Source organism: Drosophila pseudoobscura, chromosome 2 (assembly GCF_009870125.1).
Source record: "Drosophila pseudoobscura strain MV-25-SWS-2005 chromosome 2, UCI_Dpse_MV25, whole genome shotgun sequence".
NCBI classification, from domain to species: domain Eukaryota; kingdom Metazoa; phylum Arthropoda; class Insecta; order Diptera; family Drosophilidae; genus Drosophila; species Drosophila pseudoobscura.
Window position 1 is genome coordinate 13,683,764 of NC_046679.1, and position 18,139 is coordinate 13,701,902.

General features: G+C 45.7%; 1 protein-coding gene across 1 annotated transcript; it reads left to right on the forward strand.

The window, feature by feature from the left end:
- The first annotated feature begins 107 nt into the window (after nucleotides 1–107).
- Nucleotides 108–6,963, forward strand: MetRS-m (Methionyl-tRNA synthetase, mitochondrial). The gene is made up of 6 exons (XM_001358641.5): nucleotides 108–320; nucleotides 384–664; nucleotides 724–1,146; nucleotides 1,212–1,476; nucleotides 5,941–6,138; nucleotides 6,409–6,963. The coding sequence occupies exons 1-6, from the start codon at nucleotides 227–229 to the stop codon at nucleotides 6,918–6,920; spliced, it is 1,773 nt and encodes a 590-aa protein (XP_001358678.3). The 5' UTR covers nucleotides 108–226; the 3' UTR covers nucleotides 6,921–6,963.
- The last annotated feature ends 11,176 nt before the right edge of the window (nucleotides 6,964–18,139 follow it).

Sequence of the window (18,139 nt, forward strand, 5' to 3'; positions counted from 1 at the left end):
CTGGTAAAATTGCACGCAATTTCAAAAACGAGGAATATGAAAACTTGAATTCAAATAATTCGTCAGTATACTTACAGTATATTTTGAAATTTGTGACGTAGTTTCGGTATATTTGATCGAATGGTCCGCGGTCACACCCAACAGCTGTTTGTTGTTATAAAACATTGCCGGCAATTTGTTTTTCGTAGTTTTGTTGGATTTATGTGTTAAAAGAAATGACAAGACAATGCTGATACGTAGAATCAAGCTACTTAAATGTCTGGGAGCACGCTGCAGCAGCTCGCACTATGTGACGACGCCAATTTTCTATGTAAACGCGGGTGAGTTCTGTGATTTCATTTCTCCAAAAAGTTGGATAACACTAAAAATGGACCCTGTTTCAGCCCCACACATTGGCCACCTGTACTCGGCGGTGATAGCCGATGCCCACTGTCGATATCAGAGGCTTCGGTATCCTGCGGATGATATCCGCCTGTGTACCGGTACAGACGAGCATGGAACCAAGATCCAGCAGGCGGCAGCCAACCACAAGGTGCCTGTCGATCAGTACTGCCAGCAGATATCATCTCGCTACCGCGAAGTCTTCCAGGCGGCGCACATACAGAATGATGACTTCATACGGACCACGGAGGAGCGACACAAGCAGGCTGTGGCCCAGTTCTGGGTAGGATGGGCGATACTGGAGATTCCTGAAACATTTTAATGTCGATTTTTGATTCACAGCGCACTCTGCACTCCCGGGGACACATCTACTCGGCTGCTTACAGCGGATGGTATTGTGTGTCCGATGAGGTATTCCTCACCGACTCTCAACTGCGTCTGGACGAGGCCAGTGGCACGCGATACTCCCTAGAGTCGGGCCATCCCGTGGAGTGGACGGAGGAGACCAACTACATGTTCCGTCTGTCGCAGTTCCAGGACGATGTCCGGCACTGGGTCAAGCAGGAGGCGCGCATACGACCAGCCAAGTTCGAGAAGATTCTGTTGGACACGCTCAGCGAACCGCTGCCGGATGTGTCCGTGTCGCGGCCCTCGAACCGCGTCCACTGGGCCATACCGGTGCCGGGTGATGACTCGCAAACGGTGTACGTATGGCTGGATGCGCTGGTCAACTATCTTAGCTCCTTGGGATATCCCAATGAGGAGGTAAGATCAAGCTTGAAGACTGTTGTGATAATCAACTGATTGCGATTGGTTTTTTCCCAATGCAGTTTCTGGATCACTGGCCGCCGGCCCAGCAGGTGATTGGCAAGGACATTCTTAAGTTCCATGGCATTTATTGGCCCGCATTCCTCCTGGCCGCTGGCCTCCAGCCGCCACAGCAGCTGTACGTCCACTCGCACTGGACGGTCGACGGTCAGAAGATGTCCAAGAGCAAGCACAACGTGGTGGATCCCGTCCAGGCCGCCCAGCAGTACACCATGGAGGGCCTGCGCTACTTTCTGCTGCGCGAGGGCGTGGCCCACAGCGATGGCAGTGAGTGACGCTATCAAGCAAGCTACCAACTAAGTTCAGTGCGACAGCAAACCGCGAAATCCTTTTGATGTCTGTGGCTTGTTCACTTTGCGGCTTGCCATTCAGAAACCTCTCCCTAAGGGTGGTTCCTTGGAGGAAAGAGATGGCCTGCGGTTATTCAAATAGTTTTTCCATCAAATCATCAGCAAAAACTGTTTGGGGTTGTCTTGAGGTTGAGGTGTCCTGTGCCCGTGTGTATGCATATGTGAGTGACCATCTGTCGTCGTTCCGGTTACCTTTGCTTTAATTTGCATTTCAATTTTATGCCCGACTCCCCACAAACTAAAGGGAAAAGTTTTTCGGTCTGGCAGGACCTGCTGCCAAAACTGACTTTTGTTTATTTGCCTTGGAAGTTTCTCGTATCCCGGGAATCTCGTATCAGTGATTTACATAGGAGTAGGAAACGGAAACCCACCCCAGAAGCAGGACTCTCAGTTTCGTAGGGGCTCTGGCAATTGTCTGACGGATATGATTAGATCTGCCATCAATCAGGTTCCGGGAATAGCAGTTCGGGGTTCTGGCTTCCATTCAGAGCTCTTTCGAAAGCAATTAACACACTTCGATGCCCAGAGACTGATTTGTGGGGTGCCAACCTTGATTTCGATGCTTTTTGATTGATTCCCCTTCTCTCACTTCTTTTTTTTGGCTTTCAATTTGCATAACTTGTCGCCCCGCCCTCTGGTTTCTGTCTGCCAGGTCTTTAAACTTAATTTTCAATTATTGCTTGCTGGCTTTGCTTTTTCGGTGGATTTCCCAGACAGGCAGCAGATTTTCACATTTTCCTTTATTCAATTTGCGCTTGTTAATGATTTTTGTTGTTTTTGTGTGTTTTATGGCACGCTGCTTTGCGGCTAATTTAATTGCATTTTTATTGCATTTGGCCTGCAAATTAAAATAAAAAAAAAAAACGACAGTGTGCTGCCAAGAACTGCTGCAGTGCGACGGCGTCGCGCCGCTTGATTAAATTACGAAAGTTTCGAGCTCGTATTTTGCATATTTTTGGGGCCCATAAATGATTTGTGACAGGTACATTTTGGTTTAATTCAAGCAGATGGCTGTCCACTAGGTGAATTTCCCAATCAAAAGGTTTGCTCGTAATTCGATTTGTGGCCGGTAGCTTTCGGGGGGAGAGGCTGCGGTAACGCGTTTGGACAACATCCTTAACCGCTCAGCTCAACTTTTCATTAGCAACAACGGGCGGAACTTGGGCAGCGTGCATGGAAATTGCATTTAGAATCTGATGCAACAACAGCTGCGGGTACAGGACCAAAGTCCAAAGAGCTGCTGAAGGACCTGCGTCATCTGTCTAGATAGCAAAAAAGTTTCACAGGAAATGCAAATAAGTGGAGGAGGCAGCCCTCTGGCAAAGGCAACTGTACGCTGATGCAATCAGCTTCCTCGGGGCGTTACTCAATTTATAAATTTGAATACTTAAGCTTGTCGCTGGAGAATGCTGTTCCTTGAAGTCCTGCGGCGCCTCCTCTTGGACTGAATGGAGCTGAAGGTCGGGCAAGTTTGGTGACAGCGCGAAACGAATTCTTCGAATCTATCAGAAGTCTATTATTATTATGGGTCTCCTTGTACCCGTTTTTTGCTAGCCTCGAGGGCAAGTATTCTTCGTCTTTCGCTTCCATTTGTGTGGAACATCAGTACAAGGAGGTTGGATCTAGTAATCCTCCAAGGCTTATCCTACTTCGACTTGTATCTTATGATTCTTTCTTGTGCTGCGCTACTCATCTTAGCCATTCCTCTATTCTGCTCCACCTCTAATCCTTAACTAATTCTGTTAGATTGTCGACAAGAAATTAGTGCCTGGCACCTCTACTATAACCTATACTCGTACGACCTGTGCTCACCGGCAAATTTGCATGACACCTCCGACTGGCTGTCTCCGATTGCAGCAAGGATGGTTAAATATTTGATGGGAAAGTGTTGCCAGGCACACTCATTTATTCCCCACCCCCTGTTCCCGCCGGCCCTGTCGCCTGCTCTCCAGTTAAAGCCAAAGTTTGCTGGAAAAATATATAAGGGAAGAAAAGCGGGGAAAATTGTGTCAAAGTTCTGCAGGGCAAATGGCACAAAGTGGAGCAGCAATGGTAAAGCGACAAGTTATTCAGGTTATTTAAGGTGCAGCCAGGAGGCAACCGAGAACCGAGAACCGGCAGCCGGCAACATCTAGAGTGCAGCTCGTGGGGCACGTAAAAAAGTATTATTTATATTTGGACTAGGAAGTGCAGCAGCATTTGTCTGTGGCTGGTCGGGCCTCTTTCCCTGTCACGTGTTCCCGTGTTACCGTGTTCCATGTGCAGGATGCTTGAAGTTTTGTTGCAAGTGTTGTGTGTTGTACATGTGTCCCGGTTTCCCAACCGTCTCCCAGTTTGTTGCACATGCCAGGAACTTTTGCTTTTTTGCAATTTGTAGCTGCTCACGTAAGCAGTTAAGAGTTGGCAGGACTTAAGCGCCAGCGAGGGGGGTCTCGGACAGGTAATGCCACATACAATATACAGCACGTGTTGCGGAGCCTTTTCCGAACAATTTCATTAGAAAGCAATACTCGATTGAGATGCGAGGGAGTGTGGAGCTAGAGGGGTGCCAGCTGCTAATAAACTTTGATGCGTTTTTCCATTTTCAATGGATTTACAGCCAACGGCAGCCAAACGGCTGGCAAGGCATCAAAATTCAATGCATTCAAAATGAAAAGCCAGCCCCTGCCATCCAATCGCTTCAGTTAACTGAAAATGAAAGGCTACGACTACAAATACATTTTGAAAGGAGTTCAGTGCCTGTCGGAGAGTGCCAAAGACGCAAAGGATATCCTATTTTAAATAAGAATCATATGCAGAAGTGTTTCCGTATGAAAGAGGTATTCTCCAATCGGTAGGCGTTTGAAAAATATCTTTTAAAGACTAAGAAATCATCTTAAAGTACCCTGAACGATCTCTTTGTTCCAGAGGTATTCTCAGGCCTCATTCGTCTCTTAATCCTCTCTCTGTACATGCTGCCTTGACATGAATTTGATTTCAGAAACTACAGTCTACATTCTAGTCGTCTATGCAGGTGGAACTCAACCCGACGACGCCCATTCACTCGAATTCAGGTGACTTTTGCCTGCTTCAGGTGGTAAAACTTTGTTCTTTGTGTCCCCCATTTTGCTTCTTGTTGCGCAACAATTGCATTAATGACGGAGGTAACAGTTTTGGCAGTTTCTATTTTCCCCAGAGAAAACAAAACTCCATTGCGACGTGTCTGAAACAGTAGATGAGGATTGAAAGTTCATAGAACTCCTAATGAAATCCCCCAAAAATAAATTGTGTTTATGGAAGCTTCGGTTTCGGGCAAGTTTTAATTTCATTGAAAAACCGCCAATCAAAATTGTCAGAGATTCGAAACAGGCATAATTGTTTGCCAGCAGCAATTAGCCGATTATTGTCTCCGTACGAGGTAGTTTTAATTACCAAATGGCTGCAGAGGCAGTTGCAGCTGCAGCTGCATTTTGTGGCCCCGTTTATCGATGGCTGGAGCTATCATCAAATCCAAAATTGTTGGCGCATTTTCGGTTTGGAATTTCATTTTCATAGGTAGAAATTTTAATTAACTGGCCGCAGATGAATGGCCCTGGCAGGAATTTCAATGATTTTCGGTTGCCATTTGCCCTGTTGCATCTCTCCATAGTCCAACATACTTGAAGCAGAAGGTTATTACTTTTTTGTTTTCCAGCCAAGTATCCTTGAAGCAAAAGGTTTATTGGAGGACGTTTTCCATGTGTAATAAATTTCATATTCCCTTGAGGCAAAATACTGCAAATACTCAGAACACAGGACATTCAATATCGGGTGCTGTTTGATTAAATACGAGCAAATAAAGCGTCCCTTAGGGCACCATCATCATGTTATACCAGCATCCCTTTACACGCTCCTTCATTCAACTCAATTTCCCCGGAACCAAGAACCAGCTAAGATTTTGCAACTATTAGCGAAGCTTAAACCCTTTCATGCTCAGCTTCTCACCCACAAAGCCACCTGCAACATTTTGTAGCAGATTTAGCGGGAAATAAGCAAAAAGGGAGAGTCTTTTCCAGCAGGCTGCTGATGTTGTTGTTAAGTTATTCGGATTTTATCCCCACGGCGGACAGCGAGGGCAGCAGTCTTTGACCGGAGTCTCTCTGGTGGGTTGTCTGTTTCCGCTGTCCTAATCCCCCTAATGGGCGAATTTGTAAGCATTTCGTGTGGAAGTTAAATGGAAGATGAAAATATCACTCATACGACCAGTGCTCCGCTTTGAGTAGGGTTTTTCTTTTCTTTTGGGTCAACAACAGTGATAATGCGAGGAGATCTGATTCCGTTGGCTATCCATTCATTCAGCGACAGCAGAAAGCAGTTCCTGACAAGTATTTTCTCATGGCTTCTCTCCGTACTCTCCTTTCAGACTACAGCCACGTGAAGGCCCTGCGCATCCTCAACTCGGAGATGGCGGACACTCTGGGCAATCTGTTATCACGTGCCTGTGCCAAGTCGCTGAATCCCCGCCAAGTCTATCCCCAGCCGCATGTCGAGCACTTGGCGGATCTGCTCCGGAGCGTGGATGCGGCCAAGCGTCTGCGGGACTCGCTGCTACAGCTGTCAGGTAAACCAAGACAGCTTCCTTGTCATTTTAATATTTAAGCAGCCCCCCTCCTCGAGCTGAAGTTGCTGCTGAAGTGTGCCTGCCTCGAGATGCTTTATAATATGCATTTGCATCCTCATCTGCTTGGGGCTCTTCCGGCCAATCACTAGGCAGCAAGTGCACTCGAGAGTGTGGCCAAGCCATCCAAAGAGCTTGAGAGCTCAAAGTGAAGCCATCATTTTGTATATTGTATTCTGTATTCCGTATTCCGTATTCTGTCCGCTTTTGCAGAGCGATGCGAGGCGCATTATGAGTGCAATCACTTCCACTTGGTGGCCGACACGACTATGGCTGCTCTGCATGCGGCCAACAATTTCTTTGAGAGTGCCAGGCCCTGGGAGCTAAAGACTGGTAACGAAGGCGCCAACGAGCCACGACTGGCTACCATAATCGCCATGACAATGGACGCGCTGCGGCTCTGCGGCATTGTGCTCCAGCCCATAATTCCTCAGCTGGCCACGCGGCTGCTCGATAAGCTCAGCGTGCCCGCGTCCCAGCGCGGCTGGGATTGTTTGAACGAGAACTTTGCCAGGGACTCCATCAACAGCAGCAGCAGCAGCAGCAGCAGGAGGAGTCATGACTTGGATGGGCAGAGCAGTGCGATGCTTTTCCAGCGCATTATGGAGGAAAAGGATAAGGCAGTCCAACAGAAACCGCAACCGCAGCCGCAGCCAGCCAAGCGAAGCAAATCGAAGAAGGAGCGCCTCAAGGCGGCCGCGACAACGATAACGACAACGTCTTAAAGTAGACGTAATAAACCTAGTCCCAGAGTCAACCTACAAACCACTTGCCTTGCCGTATTTATTCATAGCCCAGTGTCTAATAAGTGCCCAAGTGGCCACAAATCACAATTTCGTTCAGCTCGGGGACTCTTCCTGCGAGTCAGATGCGAGTCTCATTAAAATCCACTTAATTATGTGCAGGAAGGAACCCAGTCCCGTCAGCAGCCTCTCACGCCGGCTCATATTCGTTGGTTCCGTAATTTATTACGCGCAATTGAAGTCAGGATCAGGTGCCATACCCGCCGCCAGGATGGGACATAATTTATAGCCAGCAATCGGCATCCAAACTTCTTACTCAAGTTTGGGGCCAAAGTTTATTTGTTAATTTATTTTAATTTCCTCAGAAAAAGCCGAAATGGAAAAAGCCCAGGCCCCGCCGAAGTGTAATCAAAATAAATGGCCATGTTGCTCTCAATCTAAGTGGAAATGCATGTTGCGAGGGGCGGTCGGAGCGGCAGTGGCAGGACTCAAGTGCAACCATTAGAGACAAGTGCTGGCCCTGGCCCAGACAAAGCTGATTAGATTACTTGTAAGCCAATGGCCGGCCGACTTAAGATATTCTTTGCTCTCTTTTGAGCTCGAGAAAAGCGCGAAAGCTTTCCACTGGCGCAATAAGAAATGGTTTAATTAGGATTTGCTCGAGGGAGAGGGAGAGTTTGCCAACTGCACCATCAATCAAGTCTCAGCAACAGAAGTCAAAAGTTGTTGCCTTTACTTTCTTCTCGTCGCAGTACAAAGTGCACTTGATTGCGCGTTAATGGCTGATGTGCCACTCGCCATCAGGTGCAGGTAGACCACAATTTACCTGGATGCTCGCATAGACCGACCACAGCTTTACTTCATCCGGAGAGACCTGCCAGACCATCTCTCATGGAGAGCCTGGCAATTAGCCAGCCAAAATGTGCGGGCTTTGGGCCCAGTTAACTTGCAATTTGCTGTGCGGCCTGCAGTAGAGTCCATGATGATGTTGCCCATGTTGATGCAGACACTTTAGTGTTTGCCTGAATAGCATTTCGGAAACTGACAGACTAAAGGCCATCGTTTAATTTTTTGCTGCATTTTGAAGACCAGAGAGACCAATCAAATGCAGGGGGAAATTTAATTTGATAGAAAATTTGGTAGACAGCATCAAAAGGAAAACCAAACAATGGCCAAGGTATCAAATGTACTGGCTTACTCTGGCAGAATATTTGCTTACATTTGTGTAGAATATATGCATGTGCAATCTGTTGATAGAACAATAGGGGACTTGCCACTCCCCTGAACCAGTTGTACTCAAACAAGTAGAGAAGAAAACAAAATTAATTGGAATGAAACTTTACAACAAGGCTGCTTTCAATAGCAAGAATAATGAGAGTAAACTTAAGCCTAAATATCCATCAAACCTTCAAGAAAATATGTATCAGAATACACACCAAACTTCGTTAAACAATTTCAAAAGAAGTCCCAAACAATAGGGGAGAGTCAAGACCGAGTGAAGCTGAAGTTCTGATCAGCTTAGTGGTGGCCGCAGACCACATCTCCTTCGATCTGTTGCTGTGTGGAATTTAATATAGAACCTGTGGCAAATTTAATTTATATGGAAAGCAAATTAAGTTGACGTTAATGAGACACAGAACAGAACAGAACGGAGCCGAGTAGTGCAGGGAAAATAAACAAGCGCATTAAAATGCTCGACTTGTAAAAAGTTGCAAAGTTAGCAATGCAAAATGAAATTATGCAGGTCTTCCAGGCAGGCTCGTTCCTTCCTTAGGAAGTGGTCCACAGCCGGGAGCAGGTAATAAGGTTAATGATCAGTTTAAATGCTGCTTAAACTTGAAGGAAAACCTTAAGTGGCAGTGGAGGATGCTGCCCGGCCCGTCGATGTTGCGGTGGCAGGGATAACGCTGTTGCACTTTGATTAATTACAAAGTTGCTCGATGGATAGCCTTGGCGCCCCTTTGTCCGCGACAGGGCCCCACCGTACACTGCCAATGCATAATTTAATTTGCCCGCAGCCACGTGGCGAATGCGCAATATTGTAAATGAATTAGCCCCTGTCCGGGGCTTGGATACCCCGCCCCGCACAACAAGCTTCACCTTGTCGCCAGGGTTTGCCACCAAATTGATTTGGCCTGGCAGCTTCCTCATGCCAGAGAATACTCCTTGGCAATACTACTGGCAATATTTCTAAAACTACGAGTTGAGAAGCATGGATGAGCAGTAGGAACCTGGGGCGATTGTGTGGAGGCAACCATTCGAGAGCAGCGCAGTGTTGATTGCTTGGAGCCATACGTATCTCTGGACCGCTTTAATATTCCAGAGGAGTAGGGCCCACATATATCTCGGTTTCCTGATTAAACCCTCGCGTGCTGCAGCTGTGGCAAGTCCCGAGTAATAAGCATTTGATGTTACATGTATATCAAATGTCAAATGCATGCCAGGGCAGAGTTTGCTAATCGGATTTCCTGTGAATTTATGCAAATTCAAAGGCGAAATAATGCCAGTAAATGCATTAATGTTGGCAATTGTGCAAATTCCGTTTAACTAATTCATTAAGCCAACCCAAAAGTGCTTAATGAATCATCTCTGGCCCGGCACAACCAAAGCTGCAGCAAGAGCAGCCACCAACAAATGTTGTAATTCCACCAATCATAGCAATTAAATATGAAAATTAAATTGAGCAAATATACAGCACTTGTTCTTGATTTCATTTCCACAAAGTTTGGTCGCATATGGATATGTGTATGTACATATATAGCACGTTATGTTTGTGTCGTTCCACTCTCAGAATATTGAAAGCTTTCTCAGAATCTTTGCGCCATTTCACTTTGCAATAAATTGGCGGAAATGAAACTGGGAACATGACTGCTACATTTCTGGGAAATATGTTAAGTATACGAACCCTTAACCCGCATTAGTGGATGCCATGCTGCTTCACATAATCTGTAATTAAATTGCACTAAAAAATTCCCACCAAATTCGTAATCCTTTAACACAGACCCACTCACACACACACAGTGACGTGGAGGAGGACGGACTCCAACTATGTGAGTCGTTATCCCTTTTAATGAATTTTTTGCTGGACTCTGGGACTGGCTTCGAGTCCGGCCTCTGCTTTTCATTTTGCCGGGGCAGCAAAAGTTTATTTTGCTTTAACCCTCCCTTTCCCGAACCGAACCTTTTTTGCGCCAAAGTAAATATTTTACTATGCCACTATTTAAAGCATACTTTCAAGCGGCAGTCCGCACAGCTGGAAAACCACAGCAGCTGCAGGCGGTGTGGCAGTGTGGCACTGGCAACATAGCGGCAAGGAGAAAGCAGCGCAGCACAGCACAGCACAGCACGGAGAAAGCAGCAAGCGGAGCTCCTTTGAAGCAACAGCCTGGCCGCCATTTTATTTTTGCAATATTTTTCAGGTCAAAATGTCGTAGAACTTTTATTAACTTCATGCCAAAACATGGCATCCATTCCCCCTTCGACGAGTATACGTCGTTCGGGGCTCTGTTTGCATTTTTGTTTGTGCTTGTATCTAAACATTAAAAGTAGCTTAGAGCTACTGTCGGTCGTTGGCCATAAGTGTTTGGCCCTCAAGTGGATAAGTTATATTGGCCCAGTCAACACCCGAATGCGCTTCAAGAGGGAAATATCTTTGCATACAGGGAACTAGCCCCGGGTCCCTGGATGCCTCCTTGGTCAGTCAAGTGTGGTGGTGGAGAGACTTAATTTGGCCTGTTTTATGGAAGTGGGACTGATTTTAAAGTTTTCTCCGCTGGCCGAGTAGCACACATCCTTGGGCCACCGAGGACCTCTAATTTGGGATTCCCTTTCACTTTCCTGTGCAAACTTTTCCCTCAAGTTTAGTGTACTTTTGCCAGACTTTTCGCAGCGTAATGAGCATAAGAATGCCCTGTGATGATGACGTTGATAGGTAGGACAAATTAATTTGCTGCACTTTTCCATGACAATGCAGAATTTATGCGAAGGAAAAGCGCCAGACAAAGTGAAAATGAAAAATGTAATTTGAGCCAAGACAAAGGCGACGACAGGCAACAAATGGGAACAGGAAAATTAAATGCACCTTCAAAAAAGTCTCTTCGTTCCTCAGTGTATCTGTATCTTTGTGTGCCTGCCTGTCTGCCGTTGCATGCAAATATTTGACAGCAAGTTAAATGGCGTCGCAGTGGAACTTTTCTGCCGTTTCCGGCGCCTGGTAAGTGTCCTACAATCGGCGTTGCTAATGTTGTTTGCCCCCTCATAACGGCTCCCATAATCGGTGCCCTCAACATCAACAGAGAAGGAAGGCAGTCCCCTGGGGAGGACAGAACCAGGACCCGTTCTCGAGGGTAAGTAAGCCGCTTGTAATTTTCACACTGGGACACCAGCAGCGCCTTGGGCTGGCACTGGCTCAGTCTCTGGCTCTGGCTCTTTCTCCTGCTCCTGCTCCAGCTCCTCTTCAGGATGCTTCTGTTCCTGCACACCAATCACCATGCATATTAATGACTTTGAGCCCTGCCCTGCCAGAGAACTCGTTCGTCATGCGGCCCATTTGACTTGCAAAACGATCAAATGAATCAACGATACTTGCAATTTCCGCGACGACTCCTTGCGCGAGTGCTCCCCGGAATGCGGGAAATGAATCAGGAGGAGCAATGACAGCGGAAGTGGATGCAGCAGCGGCTTACACATGAAGCACTCAAAGAGCTCAACGAGGGGGGCACAATGACAGCCACACAAAAGGCATCACGAAGTGGATGGCGGCGGCAAGATATCCCCTTTGATTTACCAATCGAAGGAAGTACCAGATGAGGTCCTTACTGAGGAAGCGAGAGGAAGTGTCCAGTAGGGCAAAGAATGGATGAAAAACATCTCCGCGCATTCCCGGAATCAAGACGTACTCCAGGAAGATGAGCCAAAAAGTACTCTAAGTTTCTTAAGCTTTTCCAATTTATAATTGATGACGCGTTGCCATAACACATCCCATCGCTCAGAAGACTGCACTCTCCCAGAGAAATCATTATCCGATGGCATTTTCATGCATTGGCCACTAATGACAGCCGCTCAGAGTTTCTGTCGAAAGGAAGCCAATTAAAAATGAAACACACAATGATAAAGATTACATTTCTGTGACAATAAATCCACTTGACTTACTTCGCATATGCTCTGAAGGATCTGGAGTCTGCGGGAACAGTGGGTCAGAGCAGACTCTCGAAATAAAGGAATTGGCCTCCTCCCCCCACTGCCACTGCCACATGTTGAGCGGCTTTAAATGTTTTATTTTTCGTTTGTTTGTCTCTGATTTCTTTTTGGCTTTCAGATGATATAAGGGACGGGGCACTGGGCCGGAAATGAAATAAAAGAAGCAACAGCCAGACATTTTGTTGCTACAAAAAACGGAGATGAAATAAGACAACTAAATAAAAATAAAATCAAATACGTGCGGGGGCGTTGCGAGCATAAATCTCATCAATCAAATGGAATTGTGCGCATAAAGTTATCGGCTCAACTTACAGCAGATAATTCCACCCGACCCACTGTCTCACCGGATCCCCCTTCGGCCCGTCGCCGCGTCTCCGTCTGTTGGGGCAATTTGAGTTTATTGTTTCAATCTGTTAAGGCAACCCCAGGGTCTGGGGTGAAGTGGAGGTGGAGTGCTCGTAGCACTGAACAGGGGAGAGCTGCAGCTGTCCTCGACTTGGCTGCTTTTAGCACTCAAATAGATGCACTGGGAGAAATAAATGAAGGGCTTCAAAAGGCCATAGAGAATGATCCACTAAAGGGTTATAGTCGATACTTTGTATTTATCTTTTATCGCATGCAAGCGCACTATTCCCTCTTGTGGTATGTATTACATACATATCTCATTGAAAACATAATCCAAAATGTCCAAAAAATACTGAAAATTATATCTTTTTCTTAATGTATATTTTCCTATGCCGCATTAAACACAAATCGAGCCTGGGCCCGCGGGCCAGTTTTGATTGCGTGTCCTCGTCCCGGTCCTGGACATTGTATTCTGCTCTCAGTCTTGGTCCTGCTTCTGCTCCTGGCCATGGTTCTGCTTTTGGTTCTGGTTAGTTTTTGAGCTTTGTTTGTTTTTCCTTTCCTTTCCTTCCACACTCTGCGGCTGCTACTGCTGTTGTTGTTGCTCTTGTTGTTGTGGGGCTTTCCCTGGAAATCCGATTTATTTGCATTCGCTCTGAGTGCCTGCCCATCGCTCGTCTATTTCCGCATTTTGTTTGTATTTCTGTATGTTTTTGTTTTGTGGTTTTTTTCCTGGTCGATCCTTGCGGCTAGTCCTATATTAAAGGTGCAAGTTTAAAGTTCCAGTCGAAGAAGCAGCAGGAGTGGTGGCTTTGGCCTTTAAGCGGGCCTAATTAAGTTGCCTAATTATTTATGGTTGAAACTGACTTCGGGGCACTTTCGCGACCAGGATGCGCAAACAATGTCAAGCAAACAGTTGGCCCGTTTCATGGCCGCCCCCGGCCATATTGATTAGGTGCGTAAATATGGCCAAGATGGCGGCGGATATTCCGCTTGTCGTGTTTGTGTCAAGTGTGCCTTGACGCTGATGGGGCCTAATGGCTTGTGCCGCACAGTGCACTGTGGCGCAGGCTCAAAGGAATGTTCAGGAACTATTAATAATCATTTAATTTCAGGTATGAATCAGTAATGGGAAGGGAAGACATTCTGAGGAAGATTTCTGTCAGTGCTTCGTTATTTAAATGTGTTAGTGCAATCGAAAAACTTTTCTTAGTTTAATTTGCTTAATCTTTACAAAAGAATCCCCCACAAATTGTTTATTCGATTCTAAGTATGTAAATATCATTGCTAAACTTTTCTTTTTCTACATTAAGAGGATTTACGATTATATGGTGTCGAAAACATCCATAAACATCCATGATTAGGAGCTCGAGCTAATACTTAACTTAACTTTAATCTGTTGAAATGCTTTATGTACATATATGCTAATCCAATCGCTAAACTTTCTCCTGATGAATGGTAACTGTTTTTCTGAAACTTTCCTAAATTGGCCTTAACAACTTTCTGAAGCTAAAAGTAGCTTTATTGTAATTCAATTTACCTTTGGAAAAACTAAATAAAATAAATTTAAACTTTTTTTGCATGCTTTCCCATTTGATTGGCAGAAAAGTATGCTCCAAATTATTGGCAACCAAAGTTTGCCTTATATTTACCTAATATCCACTGTGCCAGATTTCAAAAATCGCCAAAACTTACAAGCAAAAAATTATAGAAATAAGACGAGATTGGGCGTCGCACGTCAAGTGCACTTTCAGCTAAAAGCAACCGCAGCGAGGATTTCCCAGGAAAATGTGAAGTTTTTCGCGCTGCGCTGTTGGTTGGTAATAAAACGTTTAACGCTGCTAACAGGCAGACCAGACGGAGGCGTGGGGCAGGGGGGGAAAGTGAAAGGGGAATAGCCCGGCAAACTTTGTTGTTATTGTTGCTGTCGATATTTGAAAAGTTGCTGGCCAATTTTCTTCAAGGACGAGGAGCAACTGAAATTTGCCGTAATTAACTGAAACGTTTGCATTTTAATAGACTTTGCATAAATTGTGCGTTAAGTTCGAAACAAAACAGTGGTGGGGCATGGAAAAGGCAACATTATGAATAAAGTTTCTTCAACTGAACAACTTGTGCCATAATCGATATGTTGAGCTGTGAATGGGGCTGCGTGTGGAGCTTCGAACGACAGGCATACGCCACATCAAGTATACGCAATGTGGTACCTAGAGAGAGAGAGAAAGAGAGGTGGTGGTGTGGGTTTGTGTTCAGCAAAGCATGACTAATGACAACTTTGGTCAGACGTGTACATGCCATGCCAGCACTACGGGGGTATATATCATTTCGTTTAGCAAATAACAAATATCAAAGCCAGAGCAGAACCAACATGGAGAGATGGCGACGAGAGACAGAGAAATAAAGATAAATAGTGTTTGGAAATGGTCTCCATGTTTCACTTTGCAGATGGAACAAAAATTGTAGCACACTCTAGAGAAGAGCGACGTAGCTCATAGGAGCATTCAAGTTTATTCAACAGAAGGTAAGGCAGTCCCAGAGAACGTACGGCCCAGATCAGATGCTTCCCAACACAGTTGCAGCATATGGGTAAAGGCGGTACAGCTTTACCTTCTATCGAATATACCTTGGAAGCATCTATCTCTAGTCGCCACTCTGTCTTTCTTTTTCTCTATCTCTCTCCGTTTCTCTGTGGCTTCTCCTTCTCTGAGCGAGTGGCACAACGAGCGCATTTGCAACATTTATTGAGTCGTTGAACGAGTTGAATGAGTTTGGGTTTTTATTTTTAAACGCTGGCTGCTGATGGAAACCTCCAGAGCACCCGGACATAGCGACGGGGAGGATATACGGGTTAAATATTGATTTACGACCACACACACACACATACAGTGTGTGGAAGCAGAAAGAGAGAGCACATACTTGGACCCTGGGCGACCGCAAAACAATGCTGCAAACTGGAATTTGTTTTTCAAATTATGTCCAGGCGGGAATTTCTATTTAAATATGCAATATGTAGAGATATATATGTATATACTATAATATCCCAAGGGGCATGAAAGAGTTTGAGGATGAAAAATGAAAACTGAGGCTCATCTGCTGTGGGGTGATAATGAGAATGTTTGGTCCTGTTCCAAGCTGAACCCCAATGTGTTCATGCGGCTGGCCAAACTCCATTCAAAACTTCAACATATTCAAACAGTGAGTGCTGCTCCCCTGCAGGCTAGCACCATCAAAGCACCAAAGTAGTCAAGCGCATGTTTATGAGGCTCATTAAGAGAGGTTCTGCCCGGTTGGCCAGGCCTGGCTCCGAATCTTGGGACAGATGAAGCACAAAAGGAAGCTGAGTGAATTTCGATTTGGATGGCATACATTACGAGTAGATGGCTGTGGCTTTAAGCGAAAATTGAATGTCAAGTGCAGGGCGGAAAGAGAATGCCTGCAAGCATGCAAGATGCTCGAGTCTGAAGACAAGACCTCGACCAAGAAGGAAACGATGCGCGTCGATGCCAGGAGTCTAGGGGCAGACAAAATGCGCAAATTGGTTTCACTTGGTAGGGCAAGCGTGAAAACGATGTTGTCCTAGTACTGGTAGCACCAGGACCATCACTCGACTTTTTCCCAGCTTTACAGGAAAACTTTACTCAAGTTGCGGGAAAACTTTTCCGCCTCACGTTGCACATTCGACTCACGGCCGGCCCACATGGCGGATGACAAATGTGCCCACTGCTGATTCGCAAATCGCTTCCTCCGACCTGGAGCATTAGAATAAAGCAGAGCTGCAGCATGACTGAGATGGTCTTGGGGTCCGTGCTCTGGGGCTCCACTCTCGACACCCGAGGTGTTGGTAATCTGTTCTCCGGCCTCGATTATTGTTACGGCTGTGTGCTGTGTGCGTTGCCCTCGAGTGTCATAATAATTAAATGGAATTAATGCCAAGCCAGCCAGAAATTCATCACGCCCACAATCAGTTGCGTGCCGCACTCGCTTTGTTATTCAAGGTGGCAGACTCATTTGTAGGCCAGTCCGGCTACGGGTCCTGCTTCAAGACCATCTTTTGCGGTGCCTGTGAGCCATTGCTTTGTTCGTTGCCTTTGTTTTCCTTATGGATTCCTGGCCTTGAACTAAGGATAAGGATGCCAAGTCTTGCTCCGGCTTCTCTCTCTCTCTCTCTGTGTCTCATAGGGAAATCACACCCACCCACTCTGATTGTGGGTACTGAAAAAATTCCTTGGGAGCTTTTCTTGTGTGTGTGCTACCTTGGGTTTCGCTGCCCACGCCGATGGGGAGGCCATGTATGTATGCTTTATGGCTCATACCCGATTCCCATTTCTGGGACCCGAATAAACAAAAATTGAATATTTAAGCTGGCGTTTAGGTCTACACTTATTTATCAATGCCAATAGCTCGCCTCGATCCCAACTATGATTCATGAAGCGAAGATTTCCTTCGGACAAATTGCCTCCCGTTGGGTCTTGGGTCCACTCAAAAGACTTTACAATTCCAGGCAGGAATATTTTAATAAATTAATCAAAGTTCCTGCATAAGAAACGAAAAGGTACAAGACCACCAGGAAACCAGAAACCTAGAAAAGATAAAGTACAAAACCATCAACACAGTGGAAATTCCGTAGATGTGCAGATGTGCAAACCGCAGAATTTTTGTATAAGTTTCAGACAGCCCCTTTAATTGCCAGCAGTTCTTGCATACAAAGAGAATTCCCCAATCTGCCATGTCACTCAGAAACTCGACTTTGGTTGAGTGTACAACAATATGCACATATGTATCTCTAAATAAATGTCTGCATGTCTCCTTTGTGTTGGAAAAATTCCAGACAGCTTGAGCTGAGCTCCGACAGTTGGAAAATATTACAAATATTGAAACCAGACCGTACCAGATGCTTTTAATACGACATTCATCCACAGATACACTGGGAGAAAAAACTGCATAAAGTCTAAAGGTATTTTTAAAGGGAAATTAAAAGTAGGAGATATTTCCAAAAGAAAGCAGACCCTTGTCGACTAGTTCTTAATATTCAAAGTATACTTCGTTTGAAAACTAGTTCTTTTCAGCGTATTTCAAGAAGAACAGCTGTAAGCGTGTGTTTGCCTGGGTGTAATTGTGTGCACTTGACTGAGGCTCTGATTTATGTACTAGCAAAGAGCCGCATACGAGAACATTGCACTCGAATCCCCGAATCAATGATTGATGGCGGGGCATTGGGTACATCAATCATGCGTCTCACGCCTCAGCGATAATTTGATGGATATTCAATAGTCAGGCAGCGGTGCCGTGGCTCCTGTTCGCCCTGTGACATGCCCCGAAGTTTATACATTCGAAATGGCACTTTGGTTTCGGTGGCAAACATTTCAGTTGCAAAAAATTCGGCGGTGAACATTTTACATGCACAAATGCTGGCTTTTGATTATTTATGCAGTTATGCAAGAACCTCGAACCTCGACACGAGTTCAAAGTGCATTCACTGGTTGCTGCGGCTGGCTGTCGCTGCTGCCAAGTCAAATGCATAACCGAATAAAGTTCGGGCTCAACTTGGTTTACCCGTTGCTCGTCGTTGAGTCCAAGGGTGTACGTATACTTATTCGTGTGAGTGTGGCATACGGAGAAAACCGAGTGTATCTAGCCATGTTCGTCTGGTTTTCCAT